The 16,966-nt window shown below is 40.4% G+C and overlaps 1 protein-coding gene across 7 annotated transcripts in view; it reads left to right on the forward strand.

The window, feature by feature from the left end:
* The window catches only part of SYT1 (synaptotagmin 1), a 704,251-nt gene that overhangs the window by 596,057 nt on the left and 91,228 nt on the right, over positions 1–16,966 (forward strand). For all 7 annotated transcript variants that reach the window (XM_019514775.1, XM_019514779.1, XM_019514778.1 and 4 more), the window contains one exon: positions 6,193–6,310. In XM_019514775.1, the coding sequence (XP_019370320.1) occupies positions 6,193–6,310 (118 nt within the window). The remainder of the gene's footprint in view (positions 1–6,192; positions 6,311–16,966) is intronic.

Consider the following 16,966-nt stretch of genomic DNA (forward strand, 5'->3'; position numbering starts at 1 on the left):
TTGTCTAACGAATATTTCAAAAACTTATCAAATAAAGTACAGAGCACCCGAGGAATAGAAAATTGGATGCAATAATTTACCCCAGAGATGATTCTAAAATGTAAAAACATTCAGGGAAAGCGTCTATACAGATTTCAGTAAAAAACCTGCAAGGGCTTTTAAAGTAGTACCTACATTCCCCCTCCCCCCAAGTTATCTGCTGCAGTGGGCCTATCTGTTAATACAATCTCCCAAATAGTGCTCTGTATAAAGCTTGCCAGTCATTGGTGGAAAACTATCTGTTCTTGTTGTGCTGGCTTCTCCTTCTTGCTTCCTGCAGCTAAATTGCACTAAAGAAGCTAAAAATGCATTAAATACCTTCCTAGAATTACTTTGCCATGTAAGCAAATGCAATACTTTAACAGAAATGTTATGCAGTTCTGAATAGAGAGAAGGTTATCCATGTGAGAGATGACAGTCTGCTTGTCAATAATAATAATTTTAGTTGTCAAGTACTGGAAAGCCCTTGGGGTGCTGAACAACCTTCAAAATGCAATTTCTCATTAACCCTTAGTCAATCCTATCACAGCAAATTTACAAAGAAATGGGTAAATAAGCACAATCAAAGAGACAACAAGAATGGAAGTGGTTTAATAATGCCCCTGGGGAGTGGGGACGGGTTTGATATTTTTTTGTAAGTGGAAGAGAGAAAGCGGGCAGGATTTCAAAGGGAAGAAAGTTTCATGCTGATGGAGCTACCCAAGCAAAATCTAGATCATCCACTGGACTCAGGTGCAATGATGGACCCTCTAAATACCAGGTGGAAGTTGGGCACAAAAATCTGTCAAGTAGAGGCTTCAGAAGGAGGTCTCAAATACAACCAGAGCCAATCTCAGTCAGGGCTTTCTACACCATTAAGCCTACTTTAACTTCAAATGTGAATTTAAAATTTGGAGAGCTAAAAACATTATTTCATTGTACAGTTAGCAAAGACTGGAATCCCCTAACCAAGAGCATAAGGCAGACATAACGCAGCCTGGTCTGGTGTTTCTGACACAACTGTTGCCATTGTGCATGTGATCTAGTGCCACCAAAATGCCCCACTAATATCCAGGCTTTGCAGGCTTGATAAACTTGTTTGGTGAGCCAGATTTGACCTGCAGGCTGGAAGTTGTCAACCACTATCTAAACTAGCCCTCTTGAACCAGGAATTCTCTTTGATATCTGTACATAATTTTGGAAATGGTTAAAAAATTAAAAATATTTTGAAGTGCACCCCAGCAACCCAGTGCAGAGTGGGTAAGGCCTAATTCTGCATTGAGAATGACACAGGCAAATCCCTGCACATGTAGGGCCACTCTGGAAATGAGCCAAGCAGTTCTTTGTATATGTGCAAAGTATAAGAGTTTAGTATGGCCCTGTGGGTGGCATGCCTGTTGTACAGCCAGAAGGTTCGAGTCCCACAGTTGGATGTGTGTTCATATCCAGTGTTGAATCTGAACTGATTGGTAGAGCAGTACTGTGTTCTCTGAAGCACTGAGGGAGCGGACTGAGGAGGACTGTAATATAGAATATGTAACATATAGTCTAACCACTAGGGATCATGTTTTCAAAAGTGCTAAGGCCCAGATTCACAAAGGGATTTAGGAACCATTGATTCCATTGATTTCAAGAAGGGAAATGGGATTCAAGCTTCCAAGTTATTCCATTTGAACCTTTTATATTAAAGGCCAGATATTTACAGGTGTTTAGGCACCTAATGGTGCAGGCAGGCACCTGCTGAGATTTTTCTAAAGTGCCTGTAACAGGGGGCCTTCTTGGTGCCAATTTAACTGTGGCCCGCCCACCTGTTTCTGGGCTGACTGCCTGCCATCTCTCCTGCCATGCCTTGTTGTTAATTAGTTAAATGATGTAATTAAGTGGGAGGCTGCCCATTTCCTGACCCAATGCCATGGGGTGCTATCTGCAGTTCCATTCCTCCCCTACACCGAAGCCCAAGCCTCACAGATGGCATCTCAATGTTATCATCATCACCAACCCCTGCACTGGGCCCCAGAATCCTCCTAATTGAACCCCACCTGGATTCCTCTCCTCAGGTGGTCTCATCCACCTTCATACTAGGCAGCATAGCTTCCTGAACCACTTCTCCTTCGGGTGTGTTCCCCCAGGACCTTTGGTTACTAGCCCTGGCCCACCTCCAGGCCAGTCAGGACCCCAGGCCCTCAGCTCTTGGGCGTTCCTTGCTGTGGGCCCCTGGCCCTTTGACCCTTCCAGTCCTGGCCCCAGCATGGACCAGTCAGGGGAAGTCCAGACAGGCGTGAGTCTATGACCTTTTCTATCTCTCCGGGGATCTACCCTCCAGACCCTACAAAGGGGTAACCCATCCAGTTGTGCGGGCTATGGGTTAAGGCACCCTGACCCACCTTTCACTGGGGTGGTAACTGGCCTGGCATTTCCTGGGGGCTCCCGCACCACTGGGAGCCCCACCAGGCCACCCACTCCTGGCAGGGTGCAGTTTTAGGTCATGCCCAGGACCAGGAGCCTCCTGACCATCCCCTAAAGCTCCTCTCTTACCTCCAGATGATACCTGCAGCCAGGAAATGTTGTTGCCTGGCCTCCAGTATCAAAACTGCCCTGTTTATATGGGCAGCCCTAGGTTCAAAATGGCTGCCCTCATCAGGCACCTGGCAGCTGCTAGCTCCAGGCCCTTAAAGTGGCAGGCACAAACAGTGCCCTCCCACAGTGCCTCAGCTCCTAAATTCTCTTTGAAATCAGCAGGAGTTGATCAGCTAGGCACTTTTGTAAAACTCATTCTGCTCCTATTTGCTTCTTTAGGCACCTAAATAGCTTTGAAATTCTACCCAGAAAGTTCCTAAGTACAAAATACATAGGAGTATTTACATGCATCAAGATGTGCACAGGTGATTGTGGGGTTTTTTAAAGCACCTAAATAAATTAGATGCCCACATCCTCTTAAGGTACTGACAGAAGTGAGGTTTTGTCACACAATCAGCTCCCTGAAGCCCTCTACAGCCATGCTGTGACAAAAGTACATGTTTAAAAGTGCCCAATTGTGTGATAATCTGAGCCCAAAGTGGAGTGCCTTCATTACTGAGGTGGGGGCAGGGGGCTCCAATCTACTCACTCCACCCTTCAGCACAGGTTAGGCAAACCCCATTCCAAGCTCCTCTCCTCCTTTCTCCACACTCCCATCCTGAAGACAGGGCCAGAGCTGGGCAGTGCTAGCAGAGAGAGTGCAGACATGCAGCCATTCCAAACTGGAGCTCAATTCCCCAAACCCCTGGACCCAACAGCGAATGTCTATTGGGTCTGGGGATTCGCTGTAACTTATTGCACTTCCTGTGAAGCGCTATGAGTTATAATGGGAAGCTGCACATCTCTCAGTGCCCTTAATTTCAAGGCAACCTTAGTTCTGGTTTGTAACTAACTTCTGAGTGCTTGATCTTACCAATTTAGTAATACTCCTTTAACATAACTTTTGTGCATAAAATTTAACCAGATAATCCATCAATGATTTGTTTTTTTATGCAGGACTCTCCAGTGTTTCCTAGGTGGTGTTCTGTCTGCAGACAAACAGTAGGCTGTGTCTCGTAGGAAACTGAATGCAGATTTACAAAGCACAATAACTGAATACTGACTAAGAAATCAGCAAAACCCCACCCATTGTAGTTAAACATGACTGCAGCATACAAAAGACATCCAATGGATATAAGAATAGCATAGATCAGAAGTGGATTATAATAATGCATCCAGTATATTATATCAGATAATGTCACAGTCATTGTAAATGCATTCCTTCTGAATGTACTATAGAATTCCCTATGAAAAAGAGAAGGAAAAACTGCCCTTGCACAAATGTGCAATTAAAATAAATAATCATCAAAAATAGATCTTGCTTGATACATGTAATAGAAACAGGTAGTATCCTCTGATTATTTTGTCACCCTTGTTTTTTTGCTCCCTATCTTCCTCCCTATCTCTTTTCATTGCTTCCTATGTTATATACATAGGCTGACCATAAGGAAATCATCCAGGACACTGCATCTGGGACACTATACCCTTCCTGTGGCACTCTGTAGACAGAGGTCTGCCTGCCCACCTGCCTGGTGCGCTGTGCCACTTTGCCTCCTTGCCAGACTGTGCCCTACCCATTCATTTCTGGGACACTCATTTTAATTTTCACCAGCTACCTGGGACTGGCCTTCGAAATCTGGGACTGTCCCACCTAAACCAGGATGTATGGTCACCCTATGTATACAACTTAGTCCCAGGTCTAAAACAAGATTTGTGTATGGCAGTCTTTCTCCAATAAAGACTGCCAGTGATTTTAGTGGGATCCTCCATATGAGTAAGAGGCCAGACATGCAGCTTTTTTGTGGAATTTGGTCTTTATACTCTCAGGCATGGACTTTCCCTTTGATATGTCTGTAAGGTGCCAAGCACATCCAGGGATCTCTAGAAATTTATTACCAGTAATGCTCCCACAACTTCTTAGCTGAGGCTCTGATCTGTCTTCCCCTTAGATTTTCAAAGCTGGCCAGCTGCCATGTCCTCACTATGTTCCAGGTTTTGGGACCAGGTGCACAGCTGTTTCAAAAATGGCCAATTTGGATAAAATTGTTTATCCAAAGGTTTGGATATCCCCCAAAACTTCCAGATAAATATGCTTACACTATGCCGCAAAGGAACATGGGGTAGGAGGGAGAAGCATATCTTCTCTTTGCTTCCCAAATTAATCATGGAATTAGATTATGTGCCATAAGGAGTATGCTGCTTTTTGAAAGAGAAGCAGTAATGACTGAAATGCCTAATTGAAATTTTTAGTATAACCTGATTCTTTTCTTCTCTAAAGCAACATAGATAACTCCCTAGAGGTACCACTGTGTATGAAAGAGAGGAGAGAGCAGATCTAATCCTCTTAATGATCCTTTCAGGGCAATGTTTTTGTTCATTTATCTCCCCTGTATCTTAAAGTTGAGATGCATTTGTCCTTACATTTAATACAAAGTTTCTGTAATTTTTTAGAGTAATTCAGTCTTTCCTGAAGTGCCAGCACATTCTGTGCAGAATGTGTTCAACGTAGAGACACAACACATTTTGGGGAGGTTCAAGGGCAAAGAATGTGCTTCCAATAGCTCAGTATGTGCAAAGGGTCCCACTGAGCCTTCCCAGACCTGGCATCTAATCCTGGGGGTCAAAAAAGGAGACAGAACTACTTTAATGATGACTCTGTTGTTTTTATGGCAAGACATAATGAGAATTACTTCACTTTATTCTTCGACTGCCATCAAGCTCCTGATGATTGCATGTGTGTTAACTGACTAAAACACAGCATGAGCAGCTAAAAGTATAATTCTGCTGTTAGTGTTATAGGGCAAGCAAAATCTCTGGCTCTACACTTGTAAGGTGAAGTGCTGAGTTTATGCAACTTGAATTGCAGCCAGTGGAAGTTAGGAACACTCATCACTTTTCAAGATAGCTCCCAAGGGCCCTTAACAAACACGGTTGCTGCAACAGGAGTTAGCTTGTCCAGTTTTTGAAACTGAACATCTTGGGATGGGCTTCACATGGCCTTGTTACACACTAATTTCAGGCAGCTCCTGGAGCCCTTAATCGCTGGATTTTCCACACGTTAACACCTGAAACTAGTTTTAAGCACTTTAGGCAGCTCAAAGTTATACCACTCCAGGGTAGATTTATCTTTGATCCATATTTCCCAGCTCATGTTCCATTAATGTGGCCATTCCCCACAGATGAGCCACCCAAGTTGAAGTGTTACACCATCCCAGGGTTCAGTGTCTCCTCCCCCACCCTCCTGTTCTGCATGGACAGACTTTCCACCCTCTGAACTCTACTGCCCAAGGGACAGTTCTGGCACCAAAGCCATCTTCCCCTCCTGCCCCTGCAGGGTGTGACTTTCCCACTCCCAGGGATACAACCCCATGCAAAATAGCCTGCAAAGCACATGCCAGCTAAGCAGGTCTCAGGGCACAGATGGGTCCAGGAATGGGGTCTAGGGAGGTGAGGGGGGAACAAGGTAGGAGGCTGTATTGGATCCCCATGATCTGGGGCTTCCTTCCCAGGACAAGGGAAGTAACTACCCCAAAAGTGCATTCCATTTTTTATCCCTAATTTATTGAAAAAGTACTGAACCTGATTAAAAATAACATATTTCCTTGTTTGTTCTCACAGCAAGAGAAGTTGGGTGATATCTGTTTCTCCCTTCGCTATGTGCCTACTGCTGGCAAGCTGACTGTCGTCATTCTAGAAGCGAAGAATCTGAAAAAGATGGACGTTGGTGGCTTATCAGGTTAGTTTATGAAAGTCTGCCTGTAGCAGAGACTGTTCATCTGTCAGGCAGAGGAACTGCTTTTTCATAACAGCTCTCTCCCTTTGAAAGATAAGTAATCTTGCTCATATTCTAAAATGAATTTTGCACTTGCTCAGCCACTGAATGGCTGTGTGCATGAGAACCCATGTGTAACTAAGAGTATTGCATTATGTATTGCATGTGGGACCTAGACAAGAATTAAAAGACCTGAAGAATTAAATGGTCAGATGACATTGCAACTCGCTGTAATTTCACCCTTTTTTGTTGCATGGAGATAAAAAATGGATTATTTAAGGGGGAAAGGGAAAAGGGGAAATCTGAATGTGCTTTGTATTATCTTCTAATCTCCCAAACCTCATAAGTAAACAGCAACACTCAGCAATACACAAATACTGCATTTTTCAAGTATTTACAACAGGTCACTGTAGTGGAGGTAGCAGGTGACTGTTTTATATTTCAAAGGCAGGATTGTGTCTGGCAGATGCACGAGTGCAGGAGGGACACAGGGAAGTTTTTCCATTTTTTCCTCTCCTCCATGTGATGGACAATCAAAAGTTAGATTTGAACTTGTGGGAGTAGATGGATTGCTTTCTTCATGTAGCTTAAGCCCACAATCTCCTAAAACGTTTGCAAAAACTATAGACCCAACTTCCCCTCCACACCAGTCTCCAACATTTTGAGTTGCGGTGTTACATTCTCCTAACAGATAATTCAGTCTGAGCAAGGATTATGTCTCTGTGAAGCACAGTCCCCAAAAATGCCCTGGTGCTGCATGTTGACTTCTGTGCCTAACTATGTTTAAAATACAGAATCTAGTACTTGTCAAGGAGAACAGTGTATAAATTAGAAATTAGCTTAAATCAAATTACCTGCTATTAAATAGTGCATATTTTACAAGGAGATACTTGTTTTATTTACTTCATGTTTAGGAGAAACAGTTGGTACTCATCTGTTTATACAGGCTCAATGGGAATGAGGTTGTTTCTAAAAGTAACTCCAAAAATGGAAACCTTTAGTGCTATCAGTAATAATAAGAGAGCACTGGAGAGTATGCCATGGGAAATGATCTCTAATTTACAACAAGATGATAGACTAAATGAACTGTCAGTTTTTGGGTCTCTCTTGTCTGTAAATCTGTTAGTAGGTACAAATGCCAAGACATTAATATAGAATCAGGAACTTCCTCAAAGTTTACCTGGACCAAATATTTACTGCATTTAAGGAACCTCACAAAGTGAGGAGCTGCGAGTTCCTCACAGACTACTGTACTCTTGGTTTAATCTAGGATTTTAAAAGGGGGGGTGCAGATGGTGTGATACATCATCAAAAAAACACAACATATTTTTCTTCAGTTAAAAAGAAACTAGAGGCTTTACTAATATGCTAGGTGCCTAAGGCTATATTGTTCAGTTTAAGATCAAAGCAAAAACAAATATAATTTTATTAGAATGTGCATTAATTTGCTATATCATATATTATGTATTAAAAAACCACAACAAACTAGGCCAAAATAATCAAAAGATGTTGCTTCATTAGTCCTGTTGTCATTAGAGTGAAATGTATATCTCTTTCATAAAACAAAATGTAGCCTTCTTCAGCATCTTGAGAGTGCAGCCAGTGCTTCACTAAAAGTTATTTCCACACCTCAGTTAATGTTCATCTGAGTTAACATTTCCATACCAGAGTTTAAAGGCAATCCTCGGATTTATGACAAAATTGGTTCCTGAAAACCGCGTCTTAAGTCAAAATGTTGCAACTCGGCACCGATTTTCCCATAGGAAACAATGTTATAAATGGGGGATCAGTTCCTGAACCAAGGCTCTATACCCTATTTTCACCAAAAATAACCCAGAATTTTGTACTCAGTCAATTATAAATGAGTCATATAGCTACATTAATGTATTTATAATGTAAATAGCAATCATATTGATTTGGAAGGACTTCTTTGAGGTGACTTCACTGAACTTTTTGTAGGGCTCTTGGCTGGAGTCTTCTTAGGAAGGTCTTGACTGCAGGTTTTTCTAGTCTTGTCTGCTTTCTTAAAGAAAGTGTCCAAGGAAGTTTGGATAGATGTTCTCCAGGGAGATGGGCAATGCAGCAAACTTGTTCGCTGGTGTGGTATCACATCGGATCATGTGTTGTAAAGTTGAAACTGACATCAGAAAGTTGGAACAGGGTGTTATACAATTTATAAACATTGTAAGTGCAAAATATTGTAACCCAAAACATTGCAAGTTGAGGACTGCCTGTATGTTTTTAGCTAGAGTTAAAACAAATCTGAAGAGCTGTAAAATGGGAACTGGATTACCAGGAGCCTCAAACATATAGTAGAATTACAGAAGAAAAGATAGCTTGATTAGTGGAACATTAAGACCATTATAATGGAGGGAGAGTCATTAACACTTGTGGAATGAAGAATTTAGAAGAATCAGGTATGTTATAATGAGACATAACATTAATTGACTCTCTCACTACTGCCTGAAATAGAAATTCTGCTGCTACCTCCAGGCAGTTTGTTTTAAACTTCAGGTGGACCAGGAATCAAAGGAGGGTGCAATTGTACAACTGCAGTTGCACCCTCATTGTACTACTTTTTTACTTTTGGGAGGCTTAGCTGCTTGAGTTTCCAAAGTCTCTTGGTACAAGGCAGTTGATAGCCAATCATTCTTGTCAGTCTCTTCTGAATAATTTCTAGTCTTTTAGCATCTGATCTGAAATGTGAAGACAGAGCTAGGAATTGTCTCTCCAATGTGTTCTTCAGTACTAATTGCAAGTATATGCTATCAAGCGTCTTCTTTAAATCTTATGTTGTTGTGTTCTAATGGATGATCAGGTTCATATCATGGGTAGGGTGGGGGCAGGTCGTAGCATAGTCTTCTGATTAAAGCTTGGCACTGAGAGCCAGGATGTGTATTCTATTCCAGGCTGCACAACAAATTTACTCATATTGGAGTAAGATTACTAAACTGAGTAATTGCATTGGAGTTAATAGGACAATCCATGCAACAAGGCATGTGCCTTGGCTCCTTCATTTGCTTAAAGAGAAAAGGGGAGATGTGGGTAGAGGGGAGACTAGTGATTCCAAACAATCATTCTGTAAATTTACACACAGTAATGAATTAAAAGCAAACTTCAAATGGAAGATATAAATAATATCTTAGAATGTGAGTATGCAGGTAACTAAAGGGACAAACGCTCAGGGCATTTAAAAACATTTGTAAGGGGGATTTAGCTTCTGCACTACTTTTTGGGACTGTGTCCTTTAAAATACATGATAACCTCTCAGAAGCAAACAAACCCAACTGGTTCCAGCAGCTATAGCAGGAATGTAGAAGTCACTGCTAGAAAGGATCGGCTGTGCAAATATGAATGTCTTGCTTAGCCTATTTACTTGGAGCCTTTTAGAACATGATACTTAATTCTGGAGTGAGCTCTTTAAGGTTCTGCAAAAAAAATTAAATAAAAAATTATCACGATCAAAGATGGCAGTTAATTATATTCCTCTAAGCTGTTGATTATTGTCAGTTTTCAAGCCATACTTTGAGATCTCCTACAAACAGCATTTAGTTTGGCTGATACTCGTAAGTGGTAGTGAATACAAAGTTTCTGATATAAAAGAACTAGAGCTGCAGTAATGTTGTTTTAAATATATCCTATCAAGCATCTTGATAGCAGGGAATCTCTCTCTCAAATAAATTGTGCAGGGGCAACTTCCAAAACAAGCTCCAGGTCCTGCCACCATTACTCTTGTTTTTTTTCATATTTTCCCTACTACTCTCAAAGGAAGTTATTAGTCAATATAAGCAAGCATAGCAGGATTTGATCCCAACAAATAGAAAGTTACCTCAGTACAAGTTTAGTATTTTTTCCCCCAACAGCAAAAATTGCTTTTCATTTGCTAAAACTGAAAGTTGTACCTCACCATGGAGGTGGAAGAATGTGAGCAATCAGTACAATTGCAAACTGAACATTACCAACGTTCTGAAAAGCACTTACTGTCATCAGGAGGAGGCCATTAACAGGAGTTGGAAATGATGTAGGTGTCACACAAGGAAAAAAAAGGAATCTTAAAACTTGGTTTAAAAAAGGAAAAAATGATGCTATGATTCAAGTTAGGAACATCTTTTTGGGTGCTTCCAGAGTTGGAAAAAAAACAAAAAAGTGCTTTACTTTCAGCTTAGCGTGCCCCCATGCCAAGCATAGTGCAGGCCCAAAAGAGGCATCAAGTTAGTTTGATCCAGCTAGCCTAATGTCTGTTTAGATCAGATGTTTCAGCTGGGCTTTTTGGCACTTCTATCTAATAGCTGATTAAACAGCTTTAGATTAAAGTGTCAGAAAGACCCGCTGAAGCACCCAATTTATGCAGACACTGGGAAGCCAGGTCAAACTAATACACTGCCTCTTCTGGTAAAGCACTGTTTTGGGGTTTTTATCCACATCTGTCAGTGCTTTCCAGTGACAATGCTTAGGGGGTGCACAGGGGCGCATGTGCACCCCCTGAAAGTTCTGGTGCACCCCCTGACCAGCCATGCTTGCCACTTAAACGAGGGGCAGGGGGGCAGGCAGAAGCACCAGTGACCCCCCTGCAAGCGCTGGCTGGGTAACAGAGCACCATGGCACTCCCAGAACCAGCCACAGTCACTTCCGGAAGCAGCCGCATTGATCAGCTCTCTCAGGATCAGCCACACCACAGGGGGGACTCCCCCGGTCAATGGGCACGGCCACAGGGGGAGGGGGCACCTCCCTTGTCATTGACTGGTCACTGGGGGTGGGGGGGCACATGCCCCCCGACTAAGGCAGCACTTCTGTTATCCCTTCCTGTTTGGGAAAGGGTGCCAGCAAAGGAGAATGTAGGAAAGGGATGCAGCATTATTTTACACCTGATCTCTACACTTTTCTAGAAGAGTTTAACTGCATTGCATCCACAAAGAAGGAGAGAAACCCCTGAAGGAATTCTGCCATAGGTCTTCTGGGCAACCTTGACTACGTAGAGAAATTAGGCAGTCTGTTTCCTCCCACTGCTGCCCCACACCTCTTGGGCACTCCTGCTATTCTTGTTATTCAGCAGGCAACCCCTATACTGAAGTGCTATTGTTCCCCAGCCAGCCCCATCAGCATATACCCATACATGGTAAATAATGCCGCCACAGTATAGTACTTGTATTTACAAGTATTAGCCTACAGCGGCATTTATTAGTTAACTGCAGCCTAATATGGCCTCACGTGTAGATACAGAGACTTTACTGCAAAGCTAATTAAGCAGCTCGTCAACAAATGTCTCATGTAGATGCGCCCAGTTAAGCTTCCTGTTGTAGTCAGTAGGATTTAAACATACTTTAAATTAAGCATATGCTTAAATGTGAATTTGGCTGGGGCTTAAATAGCATTCTTAGTACATTTCCTTTTGGTTCCGGATGGTAATACTAGTGATATTTTATACTTCATAGTCAATTTGAACATTTATTTATTACTGTAGTTGCGAAAACAAGCCTCTTAAGTCCAGTATTTTGAAGTTCTCCACAAATTGTAGGCAAACTAAAAGCAGGCAGAAATTACTTCAGAAAATAAAAGACAGCACCCTAATCATCAGATTCATTAGATTCCTTGTAATAAGCCCAGATCATGCATTTGAGCAGTAAACTTCCAGGTCTTGAACTTAATCACATAATCAGGCAGCAACTAAAGTAAACTTTGGCTTGAAAAGTTGAGCTGCTCAGCCTGAGCTCATCAAGTCAGCAGAACAAGTGTGAATTACTACCATTGGTAAACAAGGGCCTCTGACAAACAACTAAGCACATTTTAAAATGACATTTTAATTATTTAAATTATTTTCAAATGCATGTTTAATGAATCCAACATCTGGCAGGTGTTAGGTGGACACATTGGCTATGGAAAGATTTTCTTTGTTCAGTATGGCTTCACTTCAGGGTTTTATAGGTAAAAATGCCAAAAGTGCTTCTTTGTGCTAAGTGAAGGTCAATGAGATTCAGACTCCTATGTTGCCTCGAAACACCTAACAAATAGGAAAGATTTCGAAACTGCCTTGCCACTCAGTACTGCCCTGCAGATCATAATATGACCTGTGGTTTATAAACATAGACCCAAATTTACAGTTCTCTCCATTCCCATACAAAAGCAGGAACTACCTACAGTCTTCCAGTATAGATTTCCTAGCAGCAGGATGGATTCCTTTAAATCAAAGTGATCTAAATCACTGATTTTTAATCCTGATTTAAAATCAGCAAGCAGGATCCCTTGTCTCAAATGGTCTATTTAACCTTGTTTTGCAGAGGATTTTATTTTCTCACTGTTAGGTGGCCATTAAAGCATGCTAATTTGCAGCTAAAACAGCCCTTACACTAAATTTAGCATTTCATATTCCTAACTAAAAGGATTCACTATACCTGTATGCATGTAGTTAAACAATTACATAATTTAACCCAAATTCATTCACAATCTAAATGTTTATTCTCTTTTGTTTTTTAGATTTGAATGAAAGGACACTTTCCTGTTTTTTTAACTCCCAACTTTAAAAGAACAAGGCATTGATGAATTGAGTCTGTTGAGTAATTGAAATGAAGACAATATTCTCTCTGAACTTTCAGAAGAGACTACTGCTGTTTAGCCCTCAGCAAATTCTGATGGCAGATGTTTAGCCAGTGTCTTCCACTTATTCAACAATCTGAATTTCTTTCAGACTTTGGCAGCAAATGCATGCTTCCAGCACAGGGCTTTTTATGATTAAAATTATTGTAATCATTTATAGTAAGTATAGGCCATAACATAGCTTGTTATCATTTTAAATAGGTTCATTTTTAAGGGCAAAAAAGTGCACTTCATGGAGATGAAAAAATATTTTAATTAAAAAAGGTTTTATAAATCTTATTCTTTAAAAAAACAACTTTATTCACTCCACCTAGCAAAAGTAAAGCCTGTGTGGCAAGTTTCTCTGACACCCCTGTAGTCTGAGTATACTTACTAGCTGCAGCATGCTGCATTAAGTACTCCCTTGGAAACTGTTGCTGGGTGATATAAATTATGGTAGACCCTAAAGTGTTGTCATCTATACTAGGATCAAGGCTTGCAGAGAATTGGAAAGAAAACAAAGTTGTAATTGGATCCCTGATGGACATATGCTTCCTCTCTGCTAAAGCAAACAGATCCTGGCATAGCAGAGAATAGTCCATAAGCCAGTCCATTGTATTTGAAAGCTAATCTCAATATTTATGGATTATAAATAGAAAATGCACATAGATTTTCAGTACCTTTTTGTCTGGAAAGCAAATATTATAAACCAAAGGCATCCCCAGGGACCAAATTATATTACAGCAGACATAAAGCTACAGTTTTCTGCAATTAGAAATCTATTTTAAACACCACATTCACATTAAAAAATGCTTTGTGTTATGTCTTATAAAAGAATGTCATTGAAAAGAAAAGAATAGAGGGAGAATTTTTAAAGAGATAGTGAATGCTCATGAATTATGCAAGTTAGAACTTTCATTTTAATAACTTCATTAAGGCATAAGAAACCTTAAAAGCCAGCTAAACATAAATACAATATTATGGAAAGGGAAATACATTATGAATGCACTGACCTTGCTACAAGCTGTACTGAAAGAATAACTTAATAAACAGTATGGGGAAAGAACAGCTTTATTAAAGGGCAAAATAAACAATAAATGGCAAGCACCACAACAGCTACATATCCAATTATTCTAATCTCCTAAAATCACCTCTTCTGATCAGTGCCAGAAGGTATAGAAGCAACCCAGCTATCCTGGGTTTTACTAACACCCACCACCCACCATATTGGACTCTATACTGTAGCTCACTGTTTGGCAGAAACCCAGGTAAAATATGAATACAGCCGAAACAATTATCTCAATCTCCCTTACTTGCTTGATGTCTGGTAAATGCTGTTTGAATCTGAGCACTTGCACTGGAGATAGGATCAAATGAAAATGGCCAGGTGTGTCACTTTTTCAGCACCTTATTGAAGTTCTCTCTCCTGCCGTGATCAGAATATCACCTGATGACGTCTTCCCTGCCATTATGTCGGCAGGAATTTTGTCTGATCCAGGACTTCCCCTGATCTGCCACAGCTGAGATAGTGCTATTACCAAGTGCTAGCAGGGTCTAACAGAACTGGTCCCTCCAATCCTACTTAGTCCATTACTTTCAACTGATCATCTTCCCCAGGTGGAGAATTGAGAAAGCTTAAAAAGATTCAGTATTTGTACAGCTAATGACATCCACACTGCAACACAATTAGAAATCTGAAATTAGCCCTGGGAATGCCTCACAATTAAAAACCTCATATTTCAGGGGCTGTGGCAGCCTAAGGTTTCAAAGATGTTTTCCTCCTGGGTACATTATTTTACAATTGCCCATACTGGAGTATTTTTGTACTGTTAATGGAGCCATCATCTGCTATAGGCTACTGTTCACAACAGCATATAAATCAATATGGACCATCAAATACAGTAATTCTTATGAGGAAGAAACATTATTTCAGCAAAGTCAAATAGTTCTCCTGTTTCTTCTACTATGCTTAGAGCGAGAAAAGATTGTACATGCAAATGAACAGTTATACGAGAATGCTCTGACACCTGTAATCATTGCTCTCAGAAGTTTGAAACAAGCTCTTTTGTACAAAAAATGTGTATATGTGCATTCAGAATTCATATACAGTAGCCATTTGAACAGCTGCTTGATTTGAGAAGAGGGAGAGAGTTAATTATGTAGGAAAATCCCCTTACTAATACACTTTGAGCAAGGGTAGATTGGATCAGCAATCAACTAAGTGAGTCCTGTCAGCAATTAATAATCAACTAACTGTTTGCTGACAGGACTCACCATGTTGATTGCTGATCCAATGTTACTTAGACCCTACTAAAATTGGAGAGCAGGAAGATATATTTCCTCTTCCAGGTGCTAATTCAACCATCTTTCCAAAACCCATTTTCAAAAAGTACCTTAAAGCATTTTCTAAACTTTGTATTTTTGCTTAAATTGTATTTTTTATTTAAAAATTCAGTGCCCTGGACATGTATGAAGGCTATATAAATATAATATATAACTTTTTATGGAAAATGAGGTGATTTATTCCCAAGTTTTTGTGAACTCTACAAGAGCATCATAACAATAGAAGAAGCTGGGAAATAGATTTACAAATGCTGCAGATTCAAAAATACTGTAGCTTGTGCTGCAGTCCTGGAGTCCTTGGGGCAATTAGTCAAACAGCGTTGCACACAGGCTCTCCAGCAGGTTTAATTTATTTTTAATAATGTTGAAAGCTGTTGCACTTGAAATGCTGACTGAAAAGCTGCTGCCTGTTTGTCTTATTACAGTCGAGAAGAAACAGTTTAAAAACGGGAGCCTAAATTAAGAAAAGAACCAACATAAAAAACATCTGCTTAAAGAAATCTTTCAGACCTACACTTAAATTTTAACAGAAGCTTGAAACATTTAGGATTTTTTTAGAATCCTTTAAAGTCCTGATAAGTAGAGCAGCACAAAACAATTATTAATATTTCTGTGCAAATGAAGTTCTGGGAAACCTATTATTTTCTGGCAGAGGAAGACAGAAAACCTGACCATTTATTACATGCATTTCACATGCATCTTTCCTTGAATAAACCCTGAGTAGGCAGGGCAGGTGATTATCGTCTTTTCTTTTGTGCATGGTTGCAATGTATTGGTTTCTTGTTCTGTTTCCAGGAGGGTAACTAGTGTGTGTGTGTGTGTGTGTGTGTGCATCTCAAAAAGAAAAAAAGCATAAATTTAGATCCTTTATTCTGAATTCCCATTGTAGTTAGTGGGAGTTTACTGTGACGGCAACTACATGATAATAAAAATTAATGGTTTTTCACCCATTCATTGCTAGTTTGTATAAAAACGATAGGAAATCAGGTTAAATATTCCTGTTTCTCTGCCACTATTACTAGTTTAGACACATACTCAATCAGAATGATGGTTGTTTATCGGTTGAGTGACTGGTATGAAGTCATCTTTCAAGCAATGCAGGGAAAATGTGCACCTGTCACATGGCAGGTTCTCCCTCAATAGCTGTGAGATTAGATCACTAAACAAATATAAAACAGCATTGTCCCTCATTTCAAGACATAGATAAGTCCAAATCACAGCTCTCTGTTTCCAAGGTTAAACAAAGATATACATGACATCCTTTGCTTCTTTTTTTTTCCCCTTACTATAAATGTCCCCTTTTGGGGGACATTAAGAGAGCTACACAATGTCTTCTTTGTTGAGTCCAGGCACCCTTCCTGCAGTTCCCCTATGAATATCAGCTGGATTCTGTAAAGTATCGAACCTCATTGGCATTCTCTTAGCAACTTCACTTCTCCTGGCTTGATTCCATAACAATCCAGACATGACAAGGAAACCAAAGTGTTGTGGGTCTTAGGAAGCCAAAATATAAAATTGTTGTTTGCTTCTTCCCAAGTAGAGCTGGTAGAGCTGAAACAACAAATATCATTAACTCACAGATATCATTAACTCACAGTATGACTTGATTACTCTTCTTCTAATATAGCTGAAATTCTCAGGCTCTTCTTCCAGATGTTCTCAACCTAAATCTTATGTGTGGTAAGGGGGAAAAAAACTTAGCATAGC

Source organism: Gavialis gangeticus, unplaced genomic scaffold (assembly GCF_001723915.1).
Source record: "Gavialis gangeticus isolate Ggan-Ray unplaced genomic scaffold, GavGan_comp1, whole genome shotgun sequence".
Taxonomy (NCBI): domain Eukaryota; kingdom Metazoa; phylum Chordata; order Crocodylia; family Gavialidae; genus Gavialis; species Gavialis gangeticus.